At 44.7% G+C, this 25608-nt stretch overlaps 1 protein-coding gene across 4 annotated transcripts in view; it reads left to right on the top strand.

The window, feature by feature from the left end:
• The window catches only part of OTOA (otoancorin), a 78111-nt gene extending 54628 nt beyond the window's left edge, over positions 1-23483 (top strand). For all 4 annotated transcript variants that reach the window (XM_081554541.1, XM_081554545.1, XM_081554542.1 and 1 more), the window contains 8 exons: positions 1130-1259; positions 5532-5719; positions 7536-7691; positions 15479-15621; positions 15855-15991; positions 16500-16597; positions 20604-20799; positions 22916-23483. In XM_081554541.1, the coding sequence (XP_081410667.1) occupies positions 1130-1259; positions 5532-5719; positions 7536-7691; positions 15479-15621; positions 15855-15991; positions 16500-16597; positions 20604-20799; positions 22916-22986 (1119 nt within the window). In that variant the 3' untranslated portion in view covers positions 22987-23483. The remainder of the gene's footprint in view (positions 1-1129; positions 1260-5531; positions 5720-7535; positions 7692-15478; positions 15622-15854; positions 15992-16499; positions 16598-20603; positions 20800-22915) is intronic.
• The last annotated feature ends 2125 nt before the right edge of the window (positions 23484-25608 follow it).

The following is a 25608-nucleotide window of genomic DNA, read 5'->3' as shown; positions in this document are numbered from 1 at the left end:
CGCTCAGCCTCTCAGTTCTTCATAGAATCGAAGGTTGGGCTTTGCTCTGGATTAGGCTTTGGCTTAAAAGAATGTTGTGGTTGGTTTGATCTTCCATCCCGACCACTAAAGGGCTTTCCAGGTGGCGCTAGTGGTAAAGAACCCACCTTCCACTGCAGGAGACATAAGAGAAGCAGGTTTGATCCCTGGGTTAGAAGGATTCCCTGAAGGATGGCATGGTGACCCACTCCAGCATTCTTGCCTGGAGAATCCCCGTGGACAGAGGAGTCTGGTGGACAACAGTCCACAGGGTTGCAAAGAGTTGGACACGACTGAAGTGACTTCATGCACACACCAGACCACTAAAACTTTCCATATCAGCAATAAGACTGTTGTGGTTTCTTATCATCCGTGTGTTCACTAAGTAGGAGTTTTTATTTGCTTCAGGGACTTTCCATTTGCACGCACGATTTCACTTAACTGTTTGGTGCAAGACTAGCTTTCAGCCTGTCTCAGCTTTTGACATGCTTTCTTCACTAAGCTTAATCACTTCTAGGTTTTAAAGTGAGACTTATGACTCTTCCTTTCACTCCAACACTTAAAGGCCATTGTCAGGTTACTAACTGACCTGATTTCAATATTGTTGTGTCTCAGAGAATAGGGAGGTGTGAGGAGAAGTAGAGAGATGGGAACAGCTCTTTGGTAGAGCAGTCAGAACACACACTACATTTATCAATCAAGGTCACTGTCTAATAAGGGTGTGGTTTGTGGTGCCCCAATTATAATAGTGACATCAAGGGTCACGGATCACAGACCACCATAACAAATACAGTAATGATGAAAAAGTGCGAAATATTGTGAAAATTACCAAAATGTGACACAGAGACTTGAAGTGAGCAAATACTGTTGGCAAAATGGTGCTGATTGATTTGGTCATCAGAGTTACCACAAACCTTCAACATATAAAAAAATGCAGTACTGCAATGCAATAAAGTGAAGTGCAATGAAACGATGTATGCCTGTATAAAGAAAAAACAAAACAATGGAGGCAATGCAGTGGTGTTCCACTTTAAACTCTGATTTAAGTCTCTGTTTAATGTGCTTTAATTATTATTCATTCCTTGTCGTTCATCTTTTCTGCCCCGCATAGTTTCCTGACATCCTTCAACAAACAGCTTCCAAGATGGCTGGGACTTTGCCCCCTAAAGAATTCCTCCAGGCTGTCTTTGAATCTGTTCGGAACAGCAGTGTGGAGAATCCCAGCTCCGACCCCAGCCCTGGTGAGTGTTTCTGGGGTATCTGAGTCTGGGTCTGGCAGCAGTGTTTTGGCTGAGTTCCTGCCATCAAGCGGACTCCTTGTCCCAGGGACTGGATGCGGTGTTTGCAAAACAAGAGTAGCAAAAACCCAGGGGCAAAAATTACATCTTTGTAAAGTGATTTGAAATTGTATCTTGTGCTCCTCAGCCGGGCCAGTAGGTTTAATGGATGAACACGTGCAACAAACATTTCAGAACAATTGATTTAAGGGCCAAAATGGCTGTGTGACTATGAATTGCTGTGCTGGGGCCTGGCTGACTGGATTTGAATCCTGGGGCTGCTACTTGTGGGCTGTGTGACTTTGGGTAAGTTCCTTAACCTCCCTGTGCCTCAGGTTTCATCCTCTGTAAAATGAAGATAATGGAAGTCCCTACCTCACTAGATTATTGTGAAGACTGGTGGATTTAAACCTATAAAAGTGCAAGTGAAAGTTGCTCAGTCGTGTCTGACTCTTTGCGAACCCATGGACTAAAGAGCCCATGGAATTCTCCAGGCCAGAATACTGGAGTGGGTATCCGTTCCCTTCTCCGGGGATCTTCCCGACCCAGGGATCGAACCCAGGTCTCCTGCATTGCAGGTGGATTCTTTACCAGCTGAGCTACCAGGGAAGCCCCTTAAACCTATAAACACATCCACAACAGTGCCCGGCATGTAGGAAATGCTCAGTAAGTATTAGATATTAACAAGTATTATTGTACACCTATTAAGCGTAGACTTGTGCCCGGCAGGAGGAGACAAAGTTAACCAGACCCAAGAATAGTTGTAATAATGATAGTTGACAATCCATGCTTACTTTGTTTCCTGCAACAAATAATTGTTGAGCACTGACCATGTGAACAAAACAGGCCCTCATAGAGCTGAGCTTACTTTCAAATGGTGGTGGGGGTGGAGGCGGGGTGGTGGCCAGACAATAAATTGCAGACATAAGTGAAATACGAAGTGTGTTGTGTGATAAGTATCAAGAAGGAAAATTTGTTTGTTTTCTATGTCTGTATCTCTGTTCCTGCTTGCAAATAGGTTCACTTGTACCATTTTTCTAGATCTCACATATGTGTGTTAATATACAATATTTATTTTTCTCTTTTTCACTCTATGTGACAGTCTCTGGGTCCATCTGTGTCTCTGCAAATGGCTCAATTTCATTCCTTTTTTATGGCTAATATTCCACTGCATATATGTGCCACGTCTTCTTTATCCATTCCTCTGCTGATGGACATTTGGGTTGCTTCCAAGGGGAAAGAGGGGCTGGGATGAATTGGGAGATTGGGCTTTACATATATACACTACTACATGTAAAATAGATAACGAATAAGAACCTACTATATAGCTCAGGGAACTCTGATTGGTGCTCTGTGGGAAGGAAATCAAAAAAAGAGAAATACATATATACGTGTATATATATACACACACACATATATATATATACGTGTATATATATGTATATGTGACAGACTAGTTTTGGGGGCTCTAAAATCACTGCAGATGGTGACTATAGCCATGAAATTAAGAGACACTTGCTCCTTGGAAGAAAAGTTATGACCAACCTAGACAGCTTATTAAAAAGCAGAGACATTACTTTGCCAACAAAGGTCCGTCTAGTCAAAGCTATGTTTTTTCCAGTAGTCATGTATGGATGTGAGAGCTGGACTATAAAGAAAGCTGAGTGCCGAAGAATTGATGCTTTTGAACTATGGTGTTGGAGAAAACTGTTGAGAGTCCCTTGGACTGCAAGGAGATCCAACCAGTCCATCCTAAAGAAAATCAGTCTTGAATATTCATTGGAAGGACTGATGCTGAAGCCAAAACTCCAATACTTTGCGAAACTCCAATACCTGATGCAAAGAACTGACTCATTTGAAAAGACCCTGATGCTGGGAAAGATTGAAGGTGGGAGGAGAAGGGGACGACAGAGGATGAGATGGTTGGATGGCATCACTGACTCAATGGACATGAGTTTGAGTAAACTGCGGGAGTTGGTGATGGACAGGAAGGCCTGGTATGCTGCAGTCCATGAGGTTGCAAAGAGTCGGACACGACTGAACGACTGAACTAAACTGATATATATATATATATATATAGTGGATTCACTTTGCTGTACAGCAGAAACTAACACAACATTGTAAAGCAACCATCCTCCAAGAAAAATTTTTTAAAAAGAAATTAAAGCAAGAACAGGAGTCAGAGGGTGAAGGGTGCAGGGTTGTAATTTGAAAGGAGATTGGTTAAAGGCTTCACTAAGGTGACGTTTGAGGAAAGACTCAAAGGAGTTGGGAGCGGGGCCAGAGGACATGTGAAGTTAGTGTCTCCGGGCAGAGGAATGGACAGGACTGGGGGAGGAAGGAGAAATGAAGGGCGGTGGGCTGCAGTGGGGCCTTGGCTCCCTGTAAAGGAAATCTTAAGGTGAGGGTTTCATGGGGCACCAAGCATGGTAGTGTCACAGTTGGACTGCTATTCACCTTGGGTCCTCACCTCTGTCCTGCGGAGTAGGTGGTATGGTTCCTCCCACTTTCTTGACAAAGGAAATGAAGTTTCAAGAGACTCAGAGATTTGGCCCAAGTCTCAGAGCTAGTAAATGGCAGCTCTTGGAATTGAACCCAAAGCAGGTGAAGATCACCACTAGCCCCCACGGCCCTCACGGCCCAACAATCCAGTTGTCATAAGCTCCTCCTATGCCCGTGGCTATGAGAAAGTAACAGTTCCCTCACCCGGGGAGGAGGCCCTTACCTCCAGTACTTAGTTGGCATTTTCTTTGGTTGGTTCTGGGTATTAATTACTACTGTGATTATAGTAACTAATGGATTAGCAGAACTACTACTTGGTTTCACTTTGGTAAATTTTGTGTGTGTGTGTTGATTCACTCAACAGGTATTTACTGAATATGTACTATGTGCCAGGCCCTATTCTAAGCCCTGGAAACACAGCAGTGATAAGATCAAATCCTTGCTGTACTTTAAATCCATTCTTTTCTCCTCAATTCTGTGCTTTCACTAGATCCTGCTTTCCTTGGAAAGTGGGGTCAAAGGGGTCTAGGAGAGATGGGTCTTTTATCTTCTACACGTGGGCTGTGATAAAGATGTTTGAGCACCAGTCATGTACCTTTGCCCTGGTCCAGTTTTTCCTCTTGATTGATGTCCAGTGAATTTGCATCAAAGATGCAGTGAGAGGGGTGTGGCCACAGGGCTCGGGCGGGAAATGTCCAGGCCTGGGTGGTGCTGGTGAGTCTGTAAGCATCAGAGGTTGTCAGCTACTAAGACAGGAAATCCAGGACTCCTTTTAGGACAAGGGGTCTGGTTTTCTCTCAGGTTGCACACATCTGGGCCAGCTAAGACGGTATCTCATTTGTGTATTGGTGAATAAATGGTTAGACTAGGTAAGGTTCAGCTGACACGAATGGGTTTCTCCTGTTGCCAAGGAAAATATAACAGACCCATTTCTTTTCTCTCCTGGGGTGGGAAGACCACAGCCTCCGCCAAGACTTTTATGGCAGGCAGGTCATCTTCCCTTTCCACACTTAGGAGCACATCTTCCTCATAATTCTGGAAGCCTTAACTCTAACTCTGGGTTGCAGACTCAAATGCATGGGGTGGCTATGACAGGTAGTGTAAATAATAAAAATGGCTAACATGTATTGAGTGCTTACTGTATACTTGGCTTTATATGTAATGATACGTTTAGTCTTCACAAAAAATTCTGTGAGGTATTCAACATTTTAATCCTCATTTTATAGACTAAGAATATGAGGCACAGAGGGGTTAAATAGCTTTGGATTTGAATCTAAAGCCAGAACTGTTCACCGCAGTGAACGGCTCCTACTACTGCCCAGTCAGAATGATGCAAAGCTTCTACTGTGTGCATGTGGCTTTGTACAAAGTTAGCAAGATACAGCAGAAATTTAATTCAAACTGGTCCCTGGGTGCCTGAGCTCAGCTTCTACCCTACACTGCTTCTCTTGGGTAAATTTGCTTGGAGAAGAATATTACTCAGTTCAGTAAAGAAGTGGACTCAGGGAATTCCCTGGCAGTCCAGTGGTTGGGACACTGCGCTTTCATTGCAGGGGGCCTGGGTTCGATCCCTAGTCGGGGAATGAAGATCCCACAGGCCTCACAGCCAGAAATAAATAAATACATAAATAAAGTTACTGCAACCAGTGATCATGGGGGTGGGGGAGGAGAAAAGACTCATATTTCCTGAAATTCCCTTTTGTCTGTTCCTTCCCCACGTCACCCATTCCTCAGGTTGCCATGGCATCGTGGCTCCCTCTTCCGATGACATCATCAAGCTGGCCGAAGCCAATGCCTGCTGGGCCCCCGAGGACCTGCTCTGCCTGGAGGAGGACACGTTCCTCAGGAGCGTGGAGCTTCTGGGAGCCGTCAGGAGCTTCAGCCTGGCTCAGCTGAGGAACCTGAAGGAGAAGGCAGTACAGGTGAAGCCCACATCAGGGAGGAAGCCCTCACAGAGGGAAACCCAGCCCAGGGTCCCAGCCCTGCTGTGCACAGACCCGTCTCGTGAAGTTTGCACTTGGGTCATCTTGTTGGAATCTCACTGTGTCCTCTCCGAGCCAGAGATGTGATCTGCGAGCCTGAGAGAGTTCCAGCTCCTCCCTCTCAGGGCTCTGTCAGGGATGGGATGAGATGTCTTGGCATCTAAAGGATGCTCCGTAAATCAAATTTTGTGGATACCCTGGTACCTCTGACTGAGGTGATTTCCAGGAATCATGCCTTTTCTTTCTCCACTTGGAGAACCCCACTGCTGCTTGCAGGAGGTTTTCTCAGAATCTGTTGCAAATTCAGAGCAGAGAAGGAATAAAAAGATAACTGGAAGTAATTTGCCATCTTTATAAAGATTCCCTTGAGTGGCTTATTTCAGCTGTTAAGATCATTGTGGACTGTGTAGTTTTGGTTGTGGGGTTAAGACATTAAATCCCTTAAAATGATAACTCTGTTTTTCATATGAGTAATCCAAGTTTATTGTAGAGAAGTCAGAAAATAATAAAGAAGAAAATCAGTCACTCTTTTACCTGGAGATAACCGGGTAGCTCCAATGGTAAAGAATCTGCCTGCAATGCGGGAGACCTGGGTTTGATCCCTGGTTTGGGAAGATCCCCTGGAGAAGGGCATGGCAACCCACTCCAGTATTCTTGCCTGGAGAATTCCATGGACAGAGGAGCCTGGCAGGTTCTAGTCCATGGGGTTGTAAAGAGTCAGACACAACTGAGTGACGGCTACTTTCATTTTCAGGCACTATTAATATTTTGGTATGTTCACCCAAAGCTTCCCAGACTTCTGTCTATGCATGTAAAATATATTTACATATTTCATACATGTATTTCATATATCTCACATATATATGTTACAAAAAATAGTATCATACTCACCAACTATTCAATAGCTTCCTCTCCACACTAACAGTGTACAGTGCATATTATTATATATCAGAAATATGAATCTATATCAGCATTTTAAATAGCTACATAATATCCTACTTTATGGTTGGTCTTTATTTATTTAACTAGTTGGTAGACTTTTAGACTGTTTATGTTTTTAATGCCTCAATGTACATATTTATACATATTTCTTTGGGCACTTGTTGTATTATTTACTTAGGCTAAATTCTCAGAGATGGAATTTCTGAATCAAAGAGTATAAATGTTTTAAAAGCTTTTGATGCATGTAGCCAAATTTCCCTCTAAAAAGCATGTACCAATTTACATTCTTAACATCAACAAATGAGGGCATCCTTTATCCCATATCTTTCCGATGCCATAAGTGATCATTCTTTTTACTCTTTGTCAATTCGATCAGCCAACTTCCTATTCTTTGATTGTTGTTAACGGAGATTTCTTTAATATGACTGAGACAACTTTTCTCATGTTTGTTTCTTCTTTTATGAATTTCCTATTCATGTTTTTTGTCTGTTTAAAAAAATATAGTCATCATTTTCTTATTGATTTGTTTGAGAACTTTATATATTAAAGAAATTTACCCCATGTCAGTTTCAATTCAGTCAGTAAAAGTGAAAGTGAAAGTTGCTCAGTCGTGTCTGACTCTTTGCGACCCCTTTGGAATCCTCCAGGCCACAATACTAGAGTGGGTAGCCTTTCCCTTCTCCAGGGGTTCTTCCGCACCCAGGAATTGAACCAGGGTCTCCTGCATTGCAGGTGGATTCTTTACCAACTGAGCTATCAGGGAAACCACAGTCAGTAGGGGTCAGTCTAATCTGGCCTTTTTTTTCACCTGAAGGTTTGGGACATGCCTTCTTACTGGAGAGAGTACCATATTCTTTCCCTGGGGCGCATTGCTCTGGCTCTTAATGAGAGTGAGCTGGAGCAGCTGGATCTCAGCTCCATCGACACTGTGGCTTCCCTCAGCCAGCAGACAGAGTGGACCCCAGGGCAGGTAAGTAGACACGCTGGATCTCTTAAATATTCTATTTCTGTCTTAATAGTGTGTATATTTTCCTTTACATCCTAGAGCATACTTATAGTAGTCATTATAGCAGCTTTAAAAGTCTTTGCTCCTGGTAACTTCCCTGGTGGTCCGTGTGGTTAAGACTTCACTTTCAGTGCATGAAATGTGGGTTCAGTCCCTGGCCAGGGAGCTAAGATCCTGTATGCCTAACAGCAAAAAACAAAACAAAACATGAAACAGAAACACTATTGTAACAAATTCAATAAAGACTTAAAAAGTAACTAAAAAATTATAAGTCTTTGCTGCTAATTTCATCAACATTGTCATTTCTATTTATTTATTTTTGGCTCTGCTGCATCTTCACTGCTGCTCATAGGCTTTCTCTAGTTGTGGTGAGTGGGGGCTACTCTTTCCTGTGGCTTCTCTTGTTGCGGAACATGGGCTCTAAGCTCTTGGACTTAAGTAGTTGTGGTGCATGGGCTTAGTTGCTTCTAGGCATATGGGGATCTTGCCAAAGCAGGGATCAAACCTGTGTCCCACGCATTGGCAGGTAGATTCTTAATCATTGGACAACTAGGGAAGTTCATCATTGTCTTTCTGTTAGCTAATTTTCTCCCTAATTATGGTCATATTTTCTTATTTGCAAGTCTAGAAATTTTAGTGGGCTAATGGGCATTGTGAATTTTACATCTTTGAGCACTCAGTTTAGTTGTTCTCCTTTGAAGAGTACTTGGCTTTGTTCTGGCATACACTTCAATTACTTTTAGATCAGTTTGATGATTTTGAGGCTTCCCTTTGAGCATTATAAGGGTGAATCTAGAGTGAGCTTTATTCAGTGGTTAATTATCCCCATCACTGAGACGTGATTCTTCTGAGGACTCCATCCAATGCTCTGTGTATTTCAAGATCTCTTCTCTAGGGCTGGTGGGAACGGGAACTCTTCCCAGCTCTGTGTGAGCTCTGAGAATTGTTCGGCCTCCTGCTTTCTGATGCCTTTTTGATATTCATGTGGACTTCCACTCCTTGTGTGTGATCAGTGCTCAGCCAGACTTGATAAGACCTCTCTGTAGAATTCTGGACCCCGTCTCTTCTCTGTGCAGTTTCTTCCTCTCCAGGACTTTGCCTGACAAATGATGGAATCCCTGGCCTCTCTGGACTTGGATCTCTGTATCCTCAACTCAGCCTGACCACTGGGCTTTTTTGGGTTCCCTTTCCTGCTCCATAGCCTGGAAACTGCCTCTGGGCAGACAGTAAGGGCAATTGCGGGGTTCACCTGATTTGTTTTGCTTCTTTCGGTATTATAGGCTTGTGCTTCCTGTTGTCCAGGGTCTAAATAGAGTCATTTCATTTACTTTTTTCAGTTTATGGTGAGAGGGCGATTCCTGTGTCAGTGAATCCTTCATGGGCTAAAGAAGAACTTCTGCCCAGAATATGTTCCTGTTGGGTAGGAAGTTAATCCACTGTACTGCTGGAAAGCAGTGTCTTAGCTTCTCTGTGTTAACTTTGTTCTCAGATGGCCCTCCCCTCAGCTGTCATTTTTAGCACTAGGCTTACATATCATGTAATTAACAACCCCAGAAAAAAGCGCTTCTTTCTCATTAATTTTTGAAACAGCCCCAGCATTGCCTCCAATCATGTAATTGCCCAGTCCTAGACAATCTGGTCCGGAGAAGGCAATGGCAGCCCACTCCAGTACTCTTGCCTGGAAAATCCCATGGATGGAGGAGCCTGGTAGGCTACAGTCCATGGGGTCGCTAAGAGTCAGAAACGACTGAGCGACTTCACTTTCACTTCTCCCTTTCACGCCTTGGAGAAGGAAATGGCAACGCACTCCAGTATTCTTGCCTGGAGAATCCCAGGGACGGCGGTGCCTGGTGGGCTGCCGTCTATGGGGTCGCACAGAGTCGGACACGACTGAAGCGACTTAGCAGCAGCAGACAATCTGGTCAGAAGCAGAATATGTGGGTTGGCCTGGCACACATCAGAGAGTAGAATCCATCTCATCAAGACCATCTAAACTGAGAACAGGGAACGCGTGTGTGAGAGGCTATGTAATGACCCCCAAAGATGTCTGCTTCCTCATTGCTGGAACCCATGACTGTGTTCCCTTATGTGGCAAAAGGAACTTTGCTGATGTGATTAGGTTAAGAATCTTGCAGTGGGAGATTATCCTGGTGGGCCCAAGTAATCACAAGGGTCCTTAGTGATGGAGGTGGGGGCTGGAGGGCCCCAGATACAGAGGGCAATGTGACAGTGGAGGCAGGGGAACACACAGAGATTTGAAGGTGCAGTCCTGCTGGGTTTGAAGATCGATGATGGGGCTCTGAGTCCAGGACTTCAGGCAGCCTCTAGAAGCTAAAACAGACAAGGAAATGAATGCTCTCTAGAGTCTCAAAAGGAACACATCCCGATGACCCATTTTAGGACTTTAGATCCCTAGAACTATAATAGAATATATCCATGTCATTTTAGGCCACGGAGTTTGTGTTAATCTGTTACAGCAGCAAAAGGAAATGAATACAGGTGGTTCACAAAGGGAAAAGCATGGTGTTATCAAGGGGAGCGTGGATACTAGGCAGGCAAAACCAAGGCATGTCCCCTCCTCTCATGAGCTTCTTGCAATCAGGATTGCCGTATCACGTGACTCTGAATGGCAACATTCAAATAGAATACAGGGTGAATTGTGCCCCGCTGGATTTGTGAAACATGGAGGTCCTGGCCCTAAGGGTGAAGTAAGTTAATACATGTTAAATATGTGAACAATGGGCTTGCCTGGTGGCTCAGACATTAAGAATCCGCCTGCAATGCGGGAGACCTGAGTTTGATCCTTGGGTTGGGAAGATCCCCTGGAGAAGGGGATGGCTACCCACTCCAGTATTCTGGCCTGGAGAATTCCATGGACAGAGGAACCTGGTGGACTACAGTCCATGGGGTCACAAAGAGTCGGACATGACTGAGCAACTTTCACTTTCACTTTCATTGTGAACAATGCCTGGCACCTAGTAGTCAAAAAAATTAGTTGTTTTCCTTGTTGTCATCAGTATATTGCCATCATCACACCCTCTCTTTCTGGCAGTTTAACACTTGCCTCATTTGCAAGATGAGAGGGTTGGACCTCCCCCTGCCCCACCAGTCTGCAGTTCCTTCCACTCTGACATTCTATAATCCTGGGGTTTTGTGACTCTAAAACTGGTTTTGACTGGCTTAAGAAGTGCCACATCACACTTCCAATATTAAAATCATTCTATTTGCAATCTGGGAGAAAACAGGAAAATATCTCCAACTTAGAAACTACAGTATCTCTTTCCCTTTGTACCAATTTTCAATTCCCATGGATAGCAGTGAGATTTATCAATATGTTTGAAGGGGATATGAAAACCTAACATTTGCATGTATCATTTGCAGTCAGTTCCTCAACTTTAGCTCCCAATCAAACCCTTAAATGCATGTTTTTAGATTAATAGTCAGACCTGGCGGAACTGCATTAACAGATAGTTCAGCTTAAAAACCAATATAAAGGAAAAAACACTATTAGAGAAGCCAGAGGGATGAACAGAGAGATTGCAATCTTACAGCTATTCACGTTCAGCGGTTAATATTGCCTAAAAGTGTTGGTATTAATTGTCTTGGAATCATTACAGATACACTGGCCCAGTCATTCAAGGAAATATAGTTTGGCTTATCACCTTGCAGGCTGAGCTTGCATTTTCCAGGTTCCAGTGGCAAAACAATTTAATATCGCATCTTCAAAGTAATTTTATTTGAATTGTATTTTTGCACTTTCATTTTAAAATGGGCATGCCTGATAGTTGGGGAGCACAGATTGCTATGAGTCAACAAGTGAAACTTGATTATGAAGACTTAATAAGAAAAGTTCAAAAGCTAACTTGAATCTCTTCCTCTCCTTCATCCACAAACATCTTCACTGTCTAGGAGTAGAGGCTCTGGAGTCAGACTGCCTGGGTTGTAATCCTAGAACCAGTCATTCAAGTCATCTTGGCATACTTGGCACTACCTTGGCATCTTGGCATAACCTTGGCATAGTTATTTAACCTCTCTGTTCCTCAGTTTCTGCATCTGTGAAATAGAGATAATATTAATATTTACTTCCTAGGGTTGTGGGTATTAGAAAAGATAGTATGTGTAAATGGTCAAAAGAGTGTTGGCATACAGTAAGCATTCAATAAATATTACCTGTTATTATTTGGGATGCACATTTCCATTCAGTCAAGGACATTTAAATCTAAGCACAGTATTAACTGAAATTCCCTTATAGCACCTGTGAGCTTTGTAATCATTGAGGGAAACTTCATGAAGACATTGACCAATCTGATTTATAGAAATGTAGGAAATCTCTCTGAAGCCAATCCATCATGTGACTGGATTAGAGAGGCAGTAATTCGATGTCATTTCAAAGGAATATATATTGCCTATGGCTTCTGTAAATCAGTCACTCAGATGTTCATCCATTCATTCATTCAAAAAGTACTTATTATTCAGAATGTACCCTACTGTGGGCTAGGCATTGTGCCAGGTACTGGGAATATGGTAGTGAACTAGCTGGATAGGGTCTTCATCTTTGGAGATTCTGCTTGGTGATACAGACAAAAAGTTGAGCAATCAAGATGAACCATTTAACAAATTTTGATAAGGGATAAGCAGAAGATGGACAAGGTTCTCATGGAAATAGTGGGGAGGGAAGCCACTTGGGATGGAAGAATCCAGGAAGTCTCCTCTGAGCAGGTAGCATTTACACAGACCTGAGGGATAGAAAGGCAACAGCCCATTAAAAAGTGGAATCCTATTGCGATGTTTCATGATGTTTGCCAATGCTTTCTCTTAACACTGCTGCTGCTGCTAAGTCGCTTCAGTTGTGTCCGACTCTGTGCGACCCCATAGACAGCAGCGCACCAGGCTCCCCCGTCCCTGGGATTCTCCGGGCAAGAACACTGGAGTGGGTTGCCATTTCCTTCTCCAGTGCATGAAAGTGAAAAGTGAAAGTGAAGTCACTCCGTCGTGTCTGACTCTTAGCGACCCCCTGGACTGCAGCCCACCAGGCCCCTCTGTCCATGGGATTTTCCAGGCAAGAGTACTGGAGTGGGGTGCCATTGCCTTCTCCGCTCTTAACACTAGAGTGATCCATATTGTATGATGGGATGGATTGACATTAAGGGGAGATAGAAAGATTCACTGTGACTCTTCCACTTCCACTCTGGAGATGTTCATCCTTGGATGTCTCCTCCCTACCTTTGCCTTGTGAGCTCTGGTCCTTTTGTAATCTTTATAATCTGTCTCCATGATCCCTGATAATCCACTATTATGCAGCCCATCTTTAGGGGATTGTCTTGGGTCCTTCCTCAAGTCCAGCATAGGCAGATGAAATTAATCAGGATTCATACAGTTACAAGTGACAGAAAACCCAACTCAAAGAGGGTTGACCAAGAATGGAGTTTATTAACCCAATAAAAAATGAATGGAAGATCTAAATAGACAGTTCTCCAAAGAAGACATACACATGGCCAAAAAGCACATGAAAAAATGCTCAACATCACTAATTATTAGAGAGATGCAAATCAAAACTACTATGAGGTATCACCTGACATTGGTCAAAAAATCTACAAACAATGCTGGAGAGGGTGTGGAGAAAAGGGGACTCTCCTACCCTGTTGGTGGAAATGTAAATTGGTGCATTATAGAGAACCGTATGGCTGTTCCTTAAAAAACTAAATATGGATTTCCATATGATCCAGCAATCCCACTCCTGGGCATATGTCCAGAAAAAACCATAACTCAAAAAGATACATGCGCCCCAGTGTTCATTGCGGCACTATTTAAAATAGCCAAGACAAGGAAGCAACCTAAATGTCCATCGACAGAGGAATGGATAAAGAAGATGTGGTACATATATATAATAGAATACTACTCAGCCATAAAAAGAGTGAAGTTTTAGCAGAATGCCATTTGCATGAATGGACCTCGAGATTGTTATACTGAGTGAAATAAGTCAGACAGAGAAGGAAAAATATCATATCGCTTATATGTGGAATCTAAAAAAAGGGTGCAAATGAAAGCACATTTACAAAACAAATAGAGTCACAGATGTAGAAAACAAACTATGGTTACCAGGCGGAAAGGGGAGGAGGGATAAACTGGGAAACTGGGGTTGACATATACACACTACCCTATATAAAATTGATAACTGAGAGGACTTACTATAGGGCTTCCCTCATGGCTCAGATGGTAGAGAATCTGTCTGCAATGCAGGAGACCTGTGTTCGATCCTTGGGTCGGGAAGATCCCCTGAAGAAGGGAATGGCAGTCCACTCCAGTACTCTTGCTTGAAGATTCCCATGGACAGAGGAGCCTGGTGGGCTGTAGTCCATGGGGTCGCAAAGAATCTGACATGACAGAGCGACTAACACTCACTTTTCACTAAGGACTTACTATGTAGCACAGGGAACTCTACTCAATGCTGTGTAAAGACCTATATGGGAAAAGAATCTAAAAAAGAGTGGAGATATGTATATATGTGTGTGTATATGTGTGTGTGTGTGTGTATGTGTGTATATATATCTGTAACTGATTCACTTTGCTCTGCACCTGAAGCTAACACAGTGTTGTAAATCAACTACACTCCAATAAATTTTTTTTTTTTAAATACTGGAGTTTATTGACTCCTTTCACGGAGGATGTCCAGAGTGGAATTCACGTATGGCTGGATCCAGGGGCTTCAACACTGTTGTCAGGAATCTGTCCCTCACCATTTCTGACCCCGCTTTCTTCTGTGTTGGCTTTGTTCAGAGGCAGTTTCTGTCCACGTGGTGAGTTCTAGCCAATTCAGGTGTTTGTCTTCCGAGGTCCAGTCTAAAGTAAAGAAAGCTCAGCTCTTCTAGTTGCTCCAGCCAAAATCCTGGTTGCTTTTGACTGGATCACATGCCCAATCTAGAACCAATCACTGCAGTCAGGCTAAGAGGCATTCTGACGGGCCAGGACTGGGCCACAGCCTCACCCCTGGAACTCAGCAGGCAGGTAGCTCCAATCAGACCACATGAAATAAGAGTGTGGGAGGGCTGGCTCACCAGGGAAAGTCACGAACAATGAACAGCCACTGTGTTAAATTAAGGGGACCCTATATTACACATCAGCCCCTAAAATCAAAGCTAAATGGAAAGATTCCCATGTGGTTTTAAATGCCAGAGCATTTGATGTACTACCCTCTGGAACTGAAGAGTGAGAAGCAAACCTATTTCAGGGTAGATTTCATGAAGGTAACATCTGACTTGAACTCCCAAATAAAAGGATGGATTTTAACAGTTGGGAATGTAGGAAGGGCATTTCAGATTGAGGCACTGACTTGAGTAAAGGTGTAAAGGCAGAAAATTACAAGGCTTTATCAGAAAATTGTGAAAACAGATGCTGGAAAAGTTTGGATCCTAATGCAGAAGAACTTAAATGACCAAACTATCTGAAAGTCATGAATGATGAGGGGAATAAGCCAGCAGACACAGACCCAAGGTACCAGTGTCTTTAATGTTGAAGGATTCAGGAACTTCATGGTCTAAAGATGCCTCCATAGATCAGGGGACATACTCAGTAGAAGCAGCACCATCGGGAGGTTAACCTGGATGAGTGGCTAAGGACGGTTTGGAATGGGTAATATGTCCAGAGGAGAAGCGTGAACAATCAGTCAGGAGGCTGGCTCCATTATCCCCTTGGATCTTAGGGTCTTGATCATCCCTGAATGGTTCATTTCTTGTCCTCCCACATTTTTATAGGCTAAATCCATTCTGCAAGGGTTTCTGGAGGATTCAGGCTATAGGGTCCAGGATCTGAAGAGCTTCCACTTGGTAGGACTTGGTGCAACCCTGTGTGCCATGAACATCACCGAAATCTCACTTATAAAGATCTTGGAATTCAGGTAACCAAAACACTAGTGCGCAGAGTGGCAAATGATTGATTTGTTGGTTCATTCATTCATTAATTTATTCAGCAAGGTGTTCTCTGCCTCCTGCTGTTTGCTACCTTTCTGGGATAAAATAGGCAGTAACATTAGCTGGATCCTTTCTTGGTGCTGAGCGTACCTACCTTTTGCATATCTGTTTTGGCTGGAGAGTCTCCTAGGCTCACCCTAGATCCCTCCCTTGTAACCAGGGTGGTGGTAGCCAGAATCGGGACCTTGCCCTGCAGTACCCAGGTCTTGGCGGAGTTTAAGAGGAAGGCAGAAGTTGTGTTTGGGGAGCCCACCAAGTGGTCCAGCTTTGTCTTGCAGGAGCTTGGGACCATTGCAGGTAAGAGGCACCTTGAGCATGCCTTTCTTCCCCTTTCCAACCTTAAATCTGGGGACAAAAACAAACAAACAAAATCCTTGGCCATGTATAGTGAACATCCATAGAGTTATGGTAGAACCTTATTTCATGACTTCAAGTTCCAGAAGGTGGGGGTCTGCAAGTCTGCTTTTTAAACAAGCTCTCTTGGTAATTCTGTGTAGCTAAAGTGGTTTAGAATGTTATTTAATTGGCTCCAAAATAGATTTATACACAATTTGAAATTTGTGTAAAGTGAAGCTCCTTCTGGGCATAAATTTCCTTGTAGGAGACCAATCAGGGCTAATGTGACCCACATATTTTTTCCTGAGTTGATTAAGGAACCTAATTCCCCAGTGTGACTTTCAGGGCCTTTTGTAAGGAATGATGTTTGCCTAGAACATGCAGATCTGTACATTACGCAGTGCCATTAATAAAACAAACGGAGTTCTGATGGCTTGAATTAAACCCTGTGATTCCTTTTTCTCCCCAGCTGGATTAACTAAGGAAGAGCTCCGAATGCTTGATAAGGATTTGATGCCATATTTCCAGCCATCAGCAATCAAATGCCTTCCTGATGAGATATTCAAAGTAAGTACTCAGTTCCTCAAGGAGAATGGGAGCTTGACCCCGTTTCAAATCACACAGGGAAGCAGATGGTGGGTGTTGGATTCTAGGGACCTGCAACCTGCTTCTGCTAATAGGGCCAGAGGAGACCTATGTGCCAACAATGGATGGATCACAACATAATTTTAGCTGTTTTTGTTTTTAAAGTTTTTTCTTCAATTTTAATTTATCTTTTAATTGTATCTATATTTATGGTTTCCTTCTCTTCACAGCCACTGGCACTAATTTTCTATTTATGATGGTATGACAGGTGTATATTCCCTTATCCCAAACCCTTGGGAGCAGATACATTTCAGAATTTTGAATTTTCCAGAGTTTAGAAAGATCACCCTGTGAATCTACAGTATTGTAACTGAACACCTTCAGCAGTGTCTGGGGGAAGCACCTTGTAAGCAAGTACATTAATATTTCTGTGGAGAAATCTGTGACAGATCACACTAATTGGAATAAATAGAGACTATAAATGGTTTCACATCAATTCAGGTCAGATTTTGCTGGCAAATGAGTTTGTCTTAAACTTTGGAAAAAACTAACAGGTTTCAGACTTTTTTTGGACTTTAGAAATATAGATGAGGGATGAGACTTCCATTAAAATTTCCTTTTAAAATAAATTTAAGTGAAACATTTCAAGTGATTTAAAGAGAAGTATTAAGAAAGCCACAATAGGATAGGTGGTAAACAGCTACGGAAAAAATGAGAGGGTTGAAGTGGATCTACTGAGGATAGGGAAGCACATATATAAGATTAGGAGAGGGTTTGGTGGGGGCAGTCTGCTTTGATGAAGAGTGACTCTGGTGTCCTTGTTTGCTGGGTAACTTGGAAACATATTCTGTCCACCAAAACTGGATAAGGCACACCAGGCTAGACAAGCTCCCATGATGCCACATCACTGGTTCTTTTTAAAACAGAGAACAGAGCTTGAACCACTTCAGGACCAAGAACAGTTCCCAGCACAGACCAAGTGTGAGCGCTGTTTGAAAAGTGAAAGTCGCTTTCCCACCCTTTGGACTATAGAGACCATGGAATTCTCCAGGCCAGAACACTGGAGTGGGTAGCTGCTCCTTTCTCCAGGGGATCTTCCCAACCCAGGGATTGAACCCAGGTCTCACATTGCAGGCGGATTCTTTATCGTCTGAGCCTCCAGGGAAGCCCAAGAATACTGGAGTGGGTAGCCTATATCCCTTCTCCAGAAGATCTTTCTGACCCAGTAATCAAACCAGGATCTCCTGCACTGCAGGTGGATTCTTTACCAGCTGAGCTCCCAGGAAAGCTGTTTCAGTTCAGTTCAGTCACTCAGTCGTGTACAGCTCTTTGTGACCCCATGAATCACAGCACGCCAGGCCTCCCTGTCCATCACCAACTCCCGGAATTTACCCAAACTCATGTCCATCAAGTCGGTGATGCCATCCAACCATCTCATCCTCTGTCATCCCCTTCTCCTCCTGCCCCCAATCCTTCCCAGCATTAGGGTCTTTTCCAATGAGTCGACTCTTCGCATGAGGTGGCCAAAGTATTGGAGTTTCAGCTTCAACATCAGTCCTTCCAATGAACACCCAGAACTGATCTCCTTTAGGATGGACTGGTTGGATCTCCTTGCAGTCCAAGGGACTCTCAAGAGTCTTCTCCAACACCACAGTTCAAAAGCATCAATTCTGCAGCACTCAGCTTTCTTTATAGTCCAACTCTCACATCCATACATGACTACTGGAAAAACCATAGCCTTGACTAGACGGACCTTTGTTGGCAAAGTAATATCTCTGCTTTTTAATAAGCTGTCTAGGTTGGTCATTACTTTCCTTCCAAGGAGTAAGCATCTTTTAATTTCATGGCTGCAGTCACCATCTGCAGTGATTTTGGAGCCCAAGAAAATAAAGTCAGCCCCTGTTTCCACTGTTTCCCCATCTATCTGCCATGAAGTGATAGTACCAGATGCCATGATGTTAGTTTTCTGAATGTTGAGCTTTAAGCCAGCTTTTTCACTCTCCTCTTTCACTTTCACCAAGAGGCTCTTTAGTTCTTCTTCTGTTTAGGGCAAATAAATAAGTAGCTGTCCTTAAAGGCCATTCAGCTTCTCTTCTAGGGGCTCTGGATGGGGTAGGCATCTTGGTCCTTGAAGTTGGTATGTTGCTGAGCACACTCTCCTGGTCTTGTTTGGAATGTCCTTTGCAGCTTACCTTTTCTGGAAATTCCTAGTGGCTACTTACATTGTGATAGGCTTCAGCCTAGGTCCTAGGGTGTAGGTACCAGACTAGGTTCACATGGCACGCACCGGTGAAGGCGTATAATGCAGTGCCTTCAGGAGCTTGAAAAAGTAACAAAAGAATGTAGTGGTCTGGGTAGGGACTAAGGTGAACTGGAGAGCCAGTCGAAAGCTGGGAAAGCTGCTTCACATCTCTGGCACAGGATGCGATGCAGTGTGACAGTGTGGGCCTAGCATTGCTGCTGGATCTTCCTTTTTTTTTTTTTTAGAATCCTGAAGTCTCATTTTCATGTGACATCTCCTGATAATTAAATGTTGGAACCACTTTGAATTTATTTTTTAAAACAGTTTAATAGGCCTAGGGTTGCAAGCAGCAACATTGGAAAAATAGATAATTTTTATAATGCAGACTCTGTGTTAATGGTAGATGTAAGGTATAAGCCAGAAGTGCATGTCTTCTGTGTGTGTGTGTGTGTGTGTGTGTGTGTGTGTGTGTGTGTTTGGTGGGAGGGAGGAGGTGATGCTGAATTTTGCAGGACAGGTTAGCTAGGTGAGAGGGAGGAACAGTGTTCCAGGCAGAAGGATGTATTGCCTCCTGGGGGACACATATGGTCCATTCTCCGGGAGTGAAGTGTTCCAGCAAGGAGTGAGGGATGGGGTGCTGGAGAGGTGGGCAGAACTCAGAGCTTGAAGGCCTTAGTACTATGTAAAGAGCTTGAACTGTGTCCTGGAGAGGGGGCAGAAAGGGTTCTAAGGAGGGGAATGACATGATTCCAGGGAAGCATCAACCCCGACAAGAAAGAATAATGTGAAGGAGCAAAGACAGGGTGACAGAGAAGAACCCCCTTTCTCAGAATCTTTGGGGCCCTTAGAAAATGAGCAGGATGACTTTAGAGGCACCTGACATCCCATCTCATTTCACACCCACTGAAACTAGTCACTGAGTCCTCTAAGCCAGAAGTGATTGCAGAAAACATCTTGTTCAGGGCCCTTGAGCAGAATTCCCACTGCTGTGTGTCTATGGCACGCATCACTGATAGATTACTGCACTTACCCTTTGTAGAACCCTTACCGGACTCACCTGCAATGAGTTGAGAATCCACATAGGAGATAAGTTCTCTGTGCCATCCTATGTCTAGTCCAAAAGCACAGAGAGGCTATGAAACTTGCCCAAGGTCACACAGCTAGTGTGTGGCAGAGCTGGGACACAGATTAAAAGCTTTGCCCTTTAGGTGTGTATTTTCTCTACCACATCAGTGTTTCTCCGATGGGGGACTTGAAGCATTGTGGGCAGGGTAACTTGCGCTGCATTAAACAACATTAAGTCACCTTATCAACTCTCTTTTACTACTGATTACTTCAAGGAGGAAGTCTCAATTTGGAGCTAAAATATATATGTGTGTATATATACACACACATATATATTTTAAAAGAGGCTCCAGGATCAGACATTTTTGGCCAACATCTAGCTAGAATTCAGTAATGTTGTTTTGCTTCTTCTGGCATATTTTAAACGAGTACTTATTGCAAGTCATCCTAAGTTTCCACTTTTGGAAATTTCCATTAATTAAAAAAAATTTTTTTTAATTTTGTAATACATTTATGTTAGTAGTGAAAGAGTGATCTGATTTTAAGGAAAAATGCTGAAGAGGAGCGCAAATGAGAGATATATGGGTACTGCAAAGTTGTGCGCGCCCAGGGCGGATGCCTGAGCTTTGAGAAAGTCTCAGAGGGGCGCCTCTGAGGGCGCTGTCCCCTTCCCCCCTGCAGGAGCTGTCGGCCGAGCAGATCGCCTCCCTGGGCCCTGAAAACGCGGCGGCTGTGACCGCAGCCCAGCGCCGGCAGCTCAGCATGTTGCAGCTGCAGAGCCTCCAACGGGCGCTAGATGGCGCCAAGACTCGTTCCTGGCTGGACGCGCCCCCGAGCGCCAGCCCCGCCCGGACCCCCTCCTCTCTTTCTCCTCCAGGTGAGCCGGACAGACCCAGCCCCAACTCCCACTCCTAATCCCCATTCCTCGCCTCTCGGTCCGCCCCGCCTGGCATGGGGCGTGGAGAAGGTTCCTAAAATTCAGGGTGGGGTCTCGGACGGTCCTTGAAGATTCTGCATTCAGAGAAAAACCCACAGTCCGTACCAAGCATATGTAAAGACTGGTCAACTCCGGAGTTGCAAGTCTTGGGGTGAGGGGAGCTCTTAAAAACTGCCAGCCCCACAGACTCCACCCAGAACCCACTGAATCAGAATTTCTCAGGACTTAAGTCCTTTCAGTGGTTCCTTTGCTCCTCCGTCCTTCTCACTGTCCAGGATTAATAAATTCAGTCGATATATTTTGGGCACCTACTATGTGCTAAGCCTGCTGTAGGAGCTGGTGAGTAGGCAGGTGAGGCTCTCTTGTAATAAACAAGGAGATTTCAAATCTGATTAAACCCAGGGAAGGAAAGCAGCAGAAGGAGGTGGTGGTGAGGAAGAAATGAGCTGAGCTGAGGAGTCGGGGGTGGGGGTGGCTTTTTTTCCCTCGCTGCCGGTCTCCCCTCCCCTCCCCTCGCCCTCACACTTCTTTATGACTCCTGTCTTTAGTGAGCACGGTCTTTGGACCAAGTATGGTGCTCGGCTCTGGGGAGGCAGCTATGAACAAGCCAGATGTGTCCTACTCTGTCCTTGTGGAGCTCCCAGTCCAGGGTGGGGGTGACGGAAGCCCCAGCACCCAGGCGACCAGGAGGCAGTACAAGGGGTGCTGTGAGGGGGCTACACAGGGATCGCTGGGGAGAGGCAGCTTCCTGGGCTTCGAGGAGGGGAAGCGGCTGTGGAAACCTTCTGCAGACTGATTTCTAAGCTGCAAACCCAGCTGGAGAGATGGACCCAGCCACGTGGGAGTGTCCCGCGTAGAGGCAAGAGCGGATGCAAATACCCAGAGTTCAAAGACAGCTGGGGCCTCAAAATCTCCAGGTGCCCCCCCACCCCCGACTCCCTTGGGGATGGGAGGATGCCCAATTTCTGCAAATGGGAGCCATGTCCTTTGATTTATTACTATCTTTTTTTTTTTTTTGATTTATTACTATCTTTAAACTTTTTCATTGAAATATAATCTGCATACATGTAAAAGTTATTTGAAAATGTTGCAGTGTTTTGGGTCTTATATAATGCACACAGTAGACAATGCACATGGTTTAAAATATGAAAAGTCTGAAAAGGTGTGAAGTGAAACATTCACCTTCCACCCCCTGTTCCATAGTCGCCCAGTTCCCCTCCTCAGAGCAACCAGTGTTACCAGCTTGTGTATCTGTCCAGAGATATTCTATGCACATCCATAGATTATTTCTGCACTTTTACAAAAGCTTATTATATACTTTGTTCTGTGACTTGCATTTTTCACCTGAAAATTTACCTTAGAGACAGTTCCATTTCCATACCTAGGAGCCGTGCAGTTCTTGGTTTTCTGGCTATGCTGTAACTGTCTTTAACTAGATCTCTATAGATGATAATTCAGTTGTTTCTATTTTTATACTGTTACAATCAATGCTGCAGTGAATGACTTTATATACTTTGCATCTGTTCAAGTGTATCTGCAGGGTAAACTCTTCCAAGTGAAGCTGGGGGGGTGAGAGGGTCGGTGCATCTGGAAATTCTGATGCAGGAGAAGCCTAGATCCTTTTTCCTTCCATTCACCCCACCAGCCTGAGCTGGTGCTGGCAGCTGGGTGAACCCTTCCTGGGGGCCAGGCACTTAATCTTGTTTCCTAAACTTGCTTTGTAATCTGAACCACCTAGGTGTGATACTTAAAATCCAGATCCCCTGGCCTGGTACCGGACTTGCTGAATCAGAGTTTGCAGGGGAGGATCCCTGAATTTGCTTTTTTAGCCATCTCCCCAGCTGACTCCTGTGATTAAGGGACTTCTGGTACTTGCTAATTCACGCAGTCTCATATACTTTGCCCTCCCGCCCTTTGCTATTTGGGGTCATTATTCTTGTTTAGGGTTGAGCAAGCCAAGACCTAGTGAGGGGGAGGAGCAGGGAGCTGGTGCGATGTGCCCAGCCTCTGTGGGCTGCTGAGACCCCCTCTGAACTCTTGTCTTGTTTCCTTGTAGGAGCCTGGGTCTCCAGGGGTCTTGGGCTGGGCTACCCTCTCCTGGTCCTGATGCCCAAGCTCGTGTGGTGAGTGGTGTTTGCGCATCACCCTGGGGCCCAGGCAGTTGGCCAAGGCGCTTGCAGACCCTGAGGATGCTGCAGAGGGTGGGAATCCCCCACCCGGACTCAGAGCCTCAACGAGGGCAAGAAGACCCTGGGACTTTGGAACTGAAAAGGCACTAAAGGAAGAATAATTATTAAAATATGATCTTGCACCTTCTTAAACTGGCTTGTATCCTCAGCAGGGAGACCTCATTTCAGTCTCCCTAGTTTTCCAGCTTGGAGATAGGGAAGCTGGGGAGGGGAAAGCATTTCCTGTCAACAGCATGAAAACATTAGTACAAGTTAACACCCTCCCTCTAGAGGGAGATGCCAGCCAGCGATGGGTGCAAGCCAAGGTCCCTGGTTTCACCAGGCTTGATCTGGCTTCTCTTCTGGTTTTAATTTCCCTTGCTTGGAGCTATAGGCCGTATTGGATTTCTCCTTCTTAGATATTTAGCAGAGCTGAAATAAATGAATCCCGTAACAGACGCCGATATTCCTGCCTGATTGTTGGGACTAATTGATGTTTTGGTGGGCATTGCATTGCCTGGAAATTAAAACATTTAACATGGCTCAACGTTAAATCAATTTTAAAATACATTTTCCAGATACCTTCCATTTCCTTGGGAGTCAGCTGAATGAATGGCTGTTAAACTTTCAAAAATATTCCTTTCTTGGTGGAGGTGGTGGCTCTTCCTGTTTTAAGTGCTCTGGGCTTTGGGGATGGGTTGAAATAAAAGAAAATACACTGTGTAAGTCAGTCAGTCCTGCGTTTATGGTGCAGCACAACAAATGCACCCACTGGCCCAGTCCATTCGGAGGCTGCGATGGAGTTACCTCTGGAAATTTGCAAGATGCTCGTGACCTTTGGCTCAGGAAGGCAGAGCTCAGGAAGGGGTGCTTTGCTACCTCCCAGATGTTTCGCCCGTCCTCTCAAATTCAGCCATCAAAGTTGTTTCTCATGACATAGCTTAAGGTGGCAAGTGTTTTTTTTGGGGGGGTTCCCAGCCTCCACCTTCTGCAACTCCCCAAGCTGTTTGCAGAGATCACGGTCACTGGCGTGTGGGTCACAGTGTGCTGGCTATGGCTCTGATCGGTCAGGACCTGTGCTGTACTGGTTATTAATACAGGTAGATGCTGTGGAGGCTGGGGGTCTTCGGAAGTCATGTGTGGTTATTACAGAAAATTAAAAGACTCTAGTGTGACGGGTGTGGCCCTGTGGGTATTACTTGGGGTCTGATCTGATTTTCTTTCATCCTGGCGGGGAAGTGGCTGCTACTGCAGCTTCTGGAGCCCAGATCATTTATCTCATTACAGACTGCAGCCCCAGTTTAGCTGGGTGGGACCGGCTTCTTCGAGTGGGATGCTGGGTGAGAGTGTGTCTGCCCAGATTCCCATCAGAGAGGCCTTGGACCTTCTCAATAGTCCTACTTTCTTCCAGCCTTGAGTTATCCCGGGCACCCACAACAACTTCCCATGGGTCAAACTTCATGCTGCCAATGCCAAGTAGCTTTGCATCTCACTTTCGCTTCTGATCATTTGTTTTTGGGTTTTAGTTTCTGGGTCGTTCGTCCCATCGTGGTTGACAGTAACGGCTCCTGTTCTGCAGGTCCAGTCTGCATCAGGCACTGCTCTGATGTCTTTACCTGTGTCATTAGCTCACATCCTCATCATCACGACCCTGCCAGGTGGATGCTGTTGGTTCCCATTTTCTAGATGAGGTGACTGAACCCGAGAAAAATGAAGGAACTCTTGTCTAAGGGCTCTCAGATAGCGAGGATTTGGATTCTGACTTTTTGTCTCGCCCTCTGCTGCCTCCTGGATGGATATTCTTGAACTTCTCTAATGAGTTAGATCAGAGAGAGGTTCTGTAGATCCCTTCCCCTCCTCCTCTGGCGGGAGGCCAGCTTGCCTCACAGCTCATATAATTGGTGATTGCCTCAGGCAGGAAGACAAATCCAGCTTATGCCCTGCAGGACCCCCGGGGTCTCAGGTTGAAGTGTGCAGCCTTCTGCACGCAGAAAAGCAGCGGTCACACCGCAGGTACAGCTCCCGTTCACCTTTTCAATGTCAGCGGTGCTGTTGGGTTCCCAGCCTCCACCTTCTGCAACTTCCCCCAGCTGTTTGCAGAGATCACGGTCCCTGGCGTGCCGGTCACAGTGTGCTGACTGTGGCTCTGATGGGTCAGGACCTGTGCCATACCGCTTATTTAAATTTTTGAACATTGCTCAGCTAGATCCTTTTACAGATCCCCTACCATCAATCTCGATGGGGGCTGGGAGTCTTTCTGCACCTTCAGTCTGCCATCCAGTGGGACTTAGATTTAAGCTATTCCCTCTAGTCCTGGTACCCAGGGGTTCAGCCACAGCGGCTGGGATGGGCTCTGCAGCCAATGAAAGGTGGCTGTGAGAGTTGGTGTGTGTGTGAACATTTGTGAGTGTGTGTTTACCTGGCTTTATTGAAGAAATGCTGTCATGGAAGAGGCAGTAAACAACTTAATATTAAATATTAGGTATTTCTTTGTCCTTAAAAGTTCTTTGTCCATCCTTGCCTCCTTTAAACACATCTATATCGGCTCCCTATAAAGCATATATGTAATAAACAGGGAGGC

The sequence above is a fragment of the Giraffa tippelskirchi genome, chromosome 13 (assembly GCF_054371585.1).
Source record: "Giraffa tippelskirchi isolate mGirTip1 chromosome 13, T2T-mGirTip1v1.2.pri, whole genome shotgun sequence".
NCBI classification, from domain to species: Eukaryota; Metazoa; Chordata; class Mammalia; order Artiodactyla; family Giraffidae; genus Giraffa; species Giraffa tippelskirchi.
This window is presented reverse-complemented; position numbering and strand designations above follow the sequence as displayed.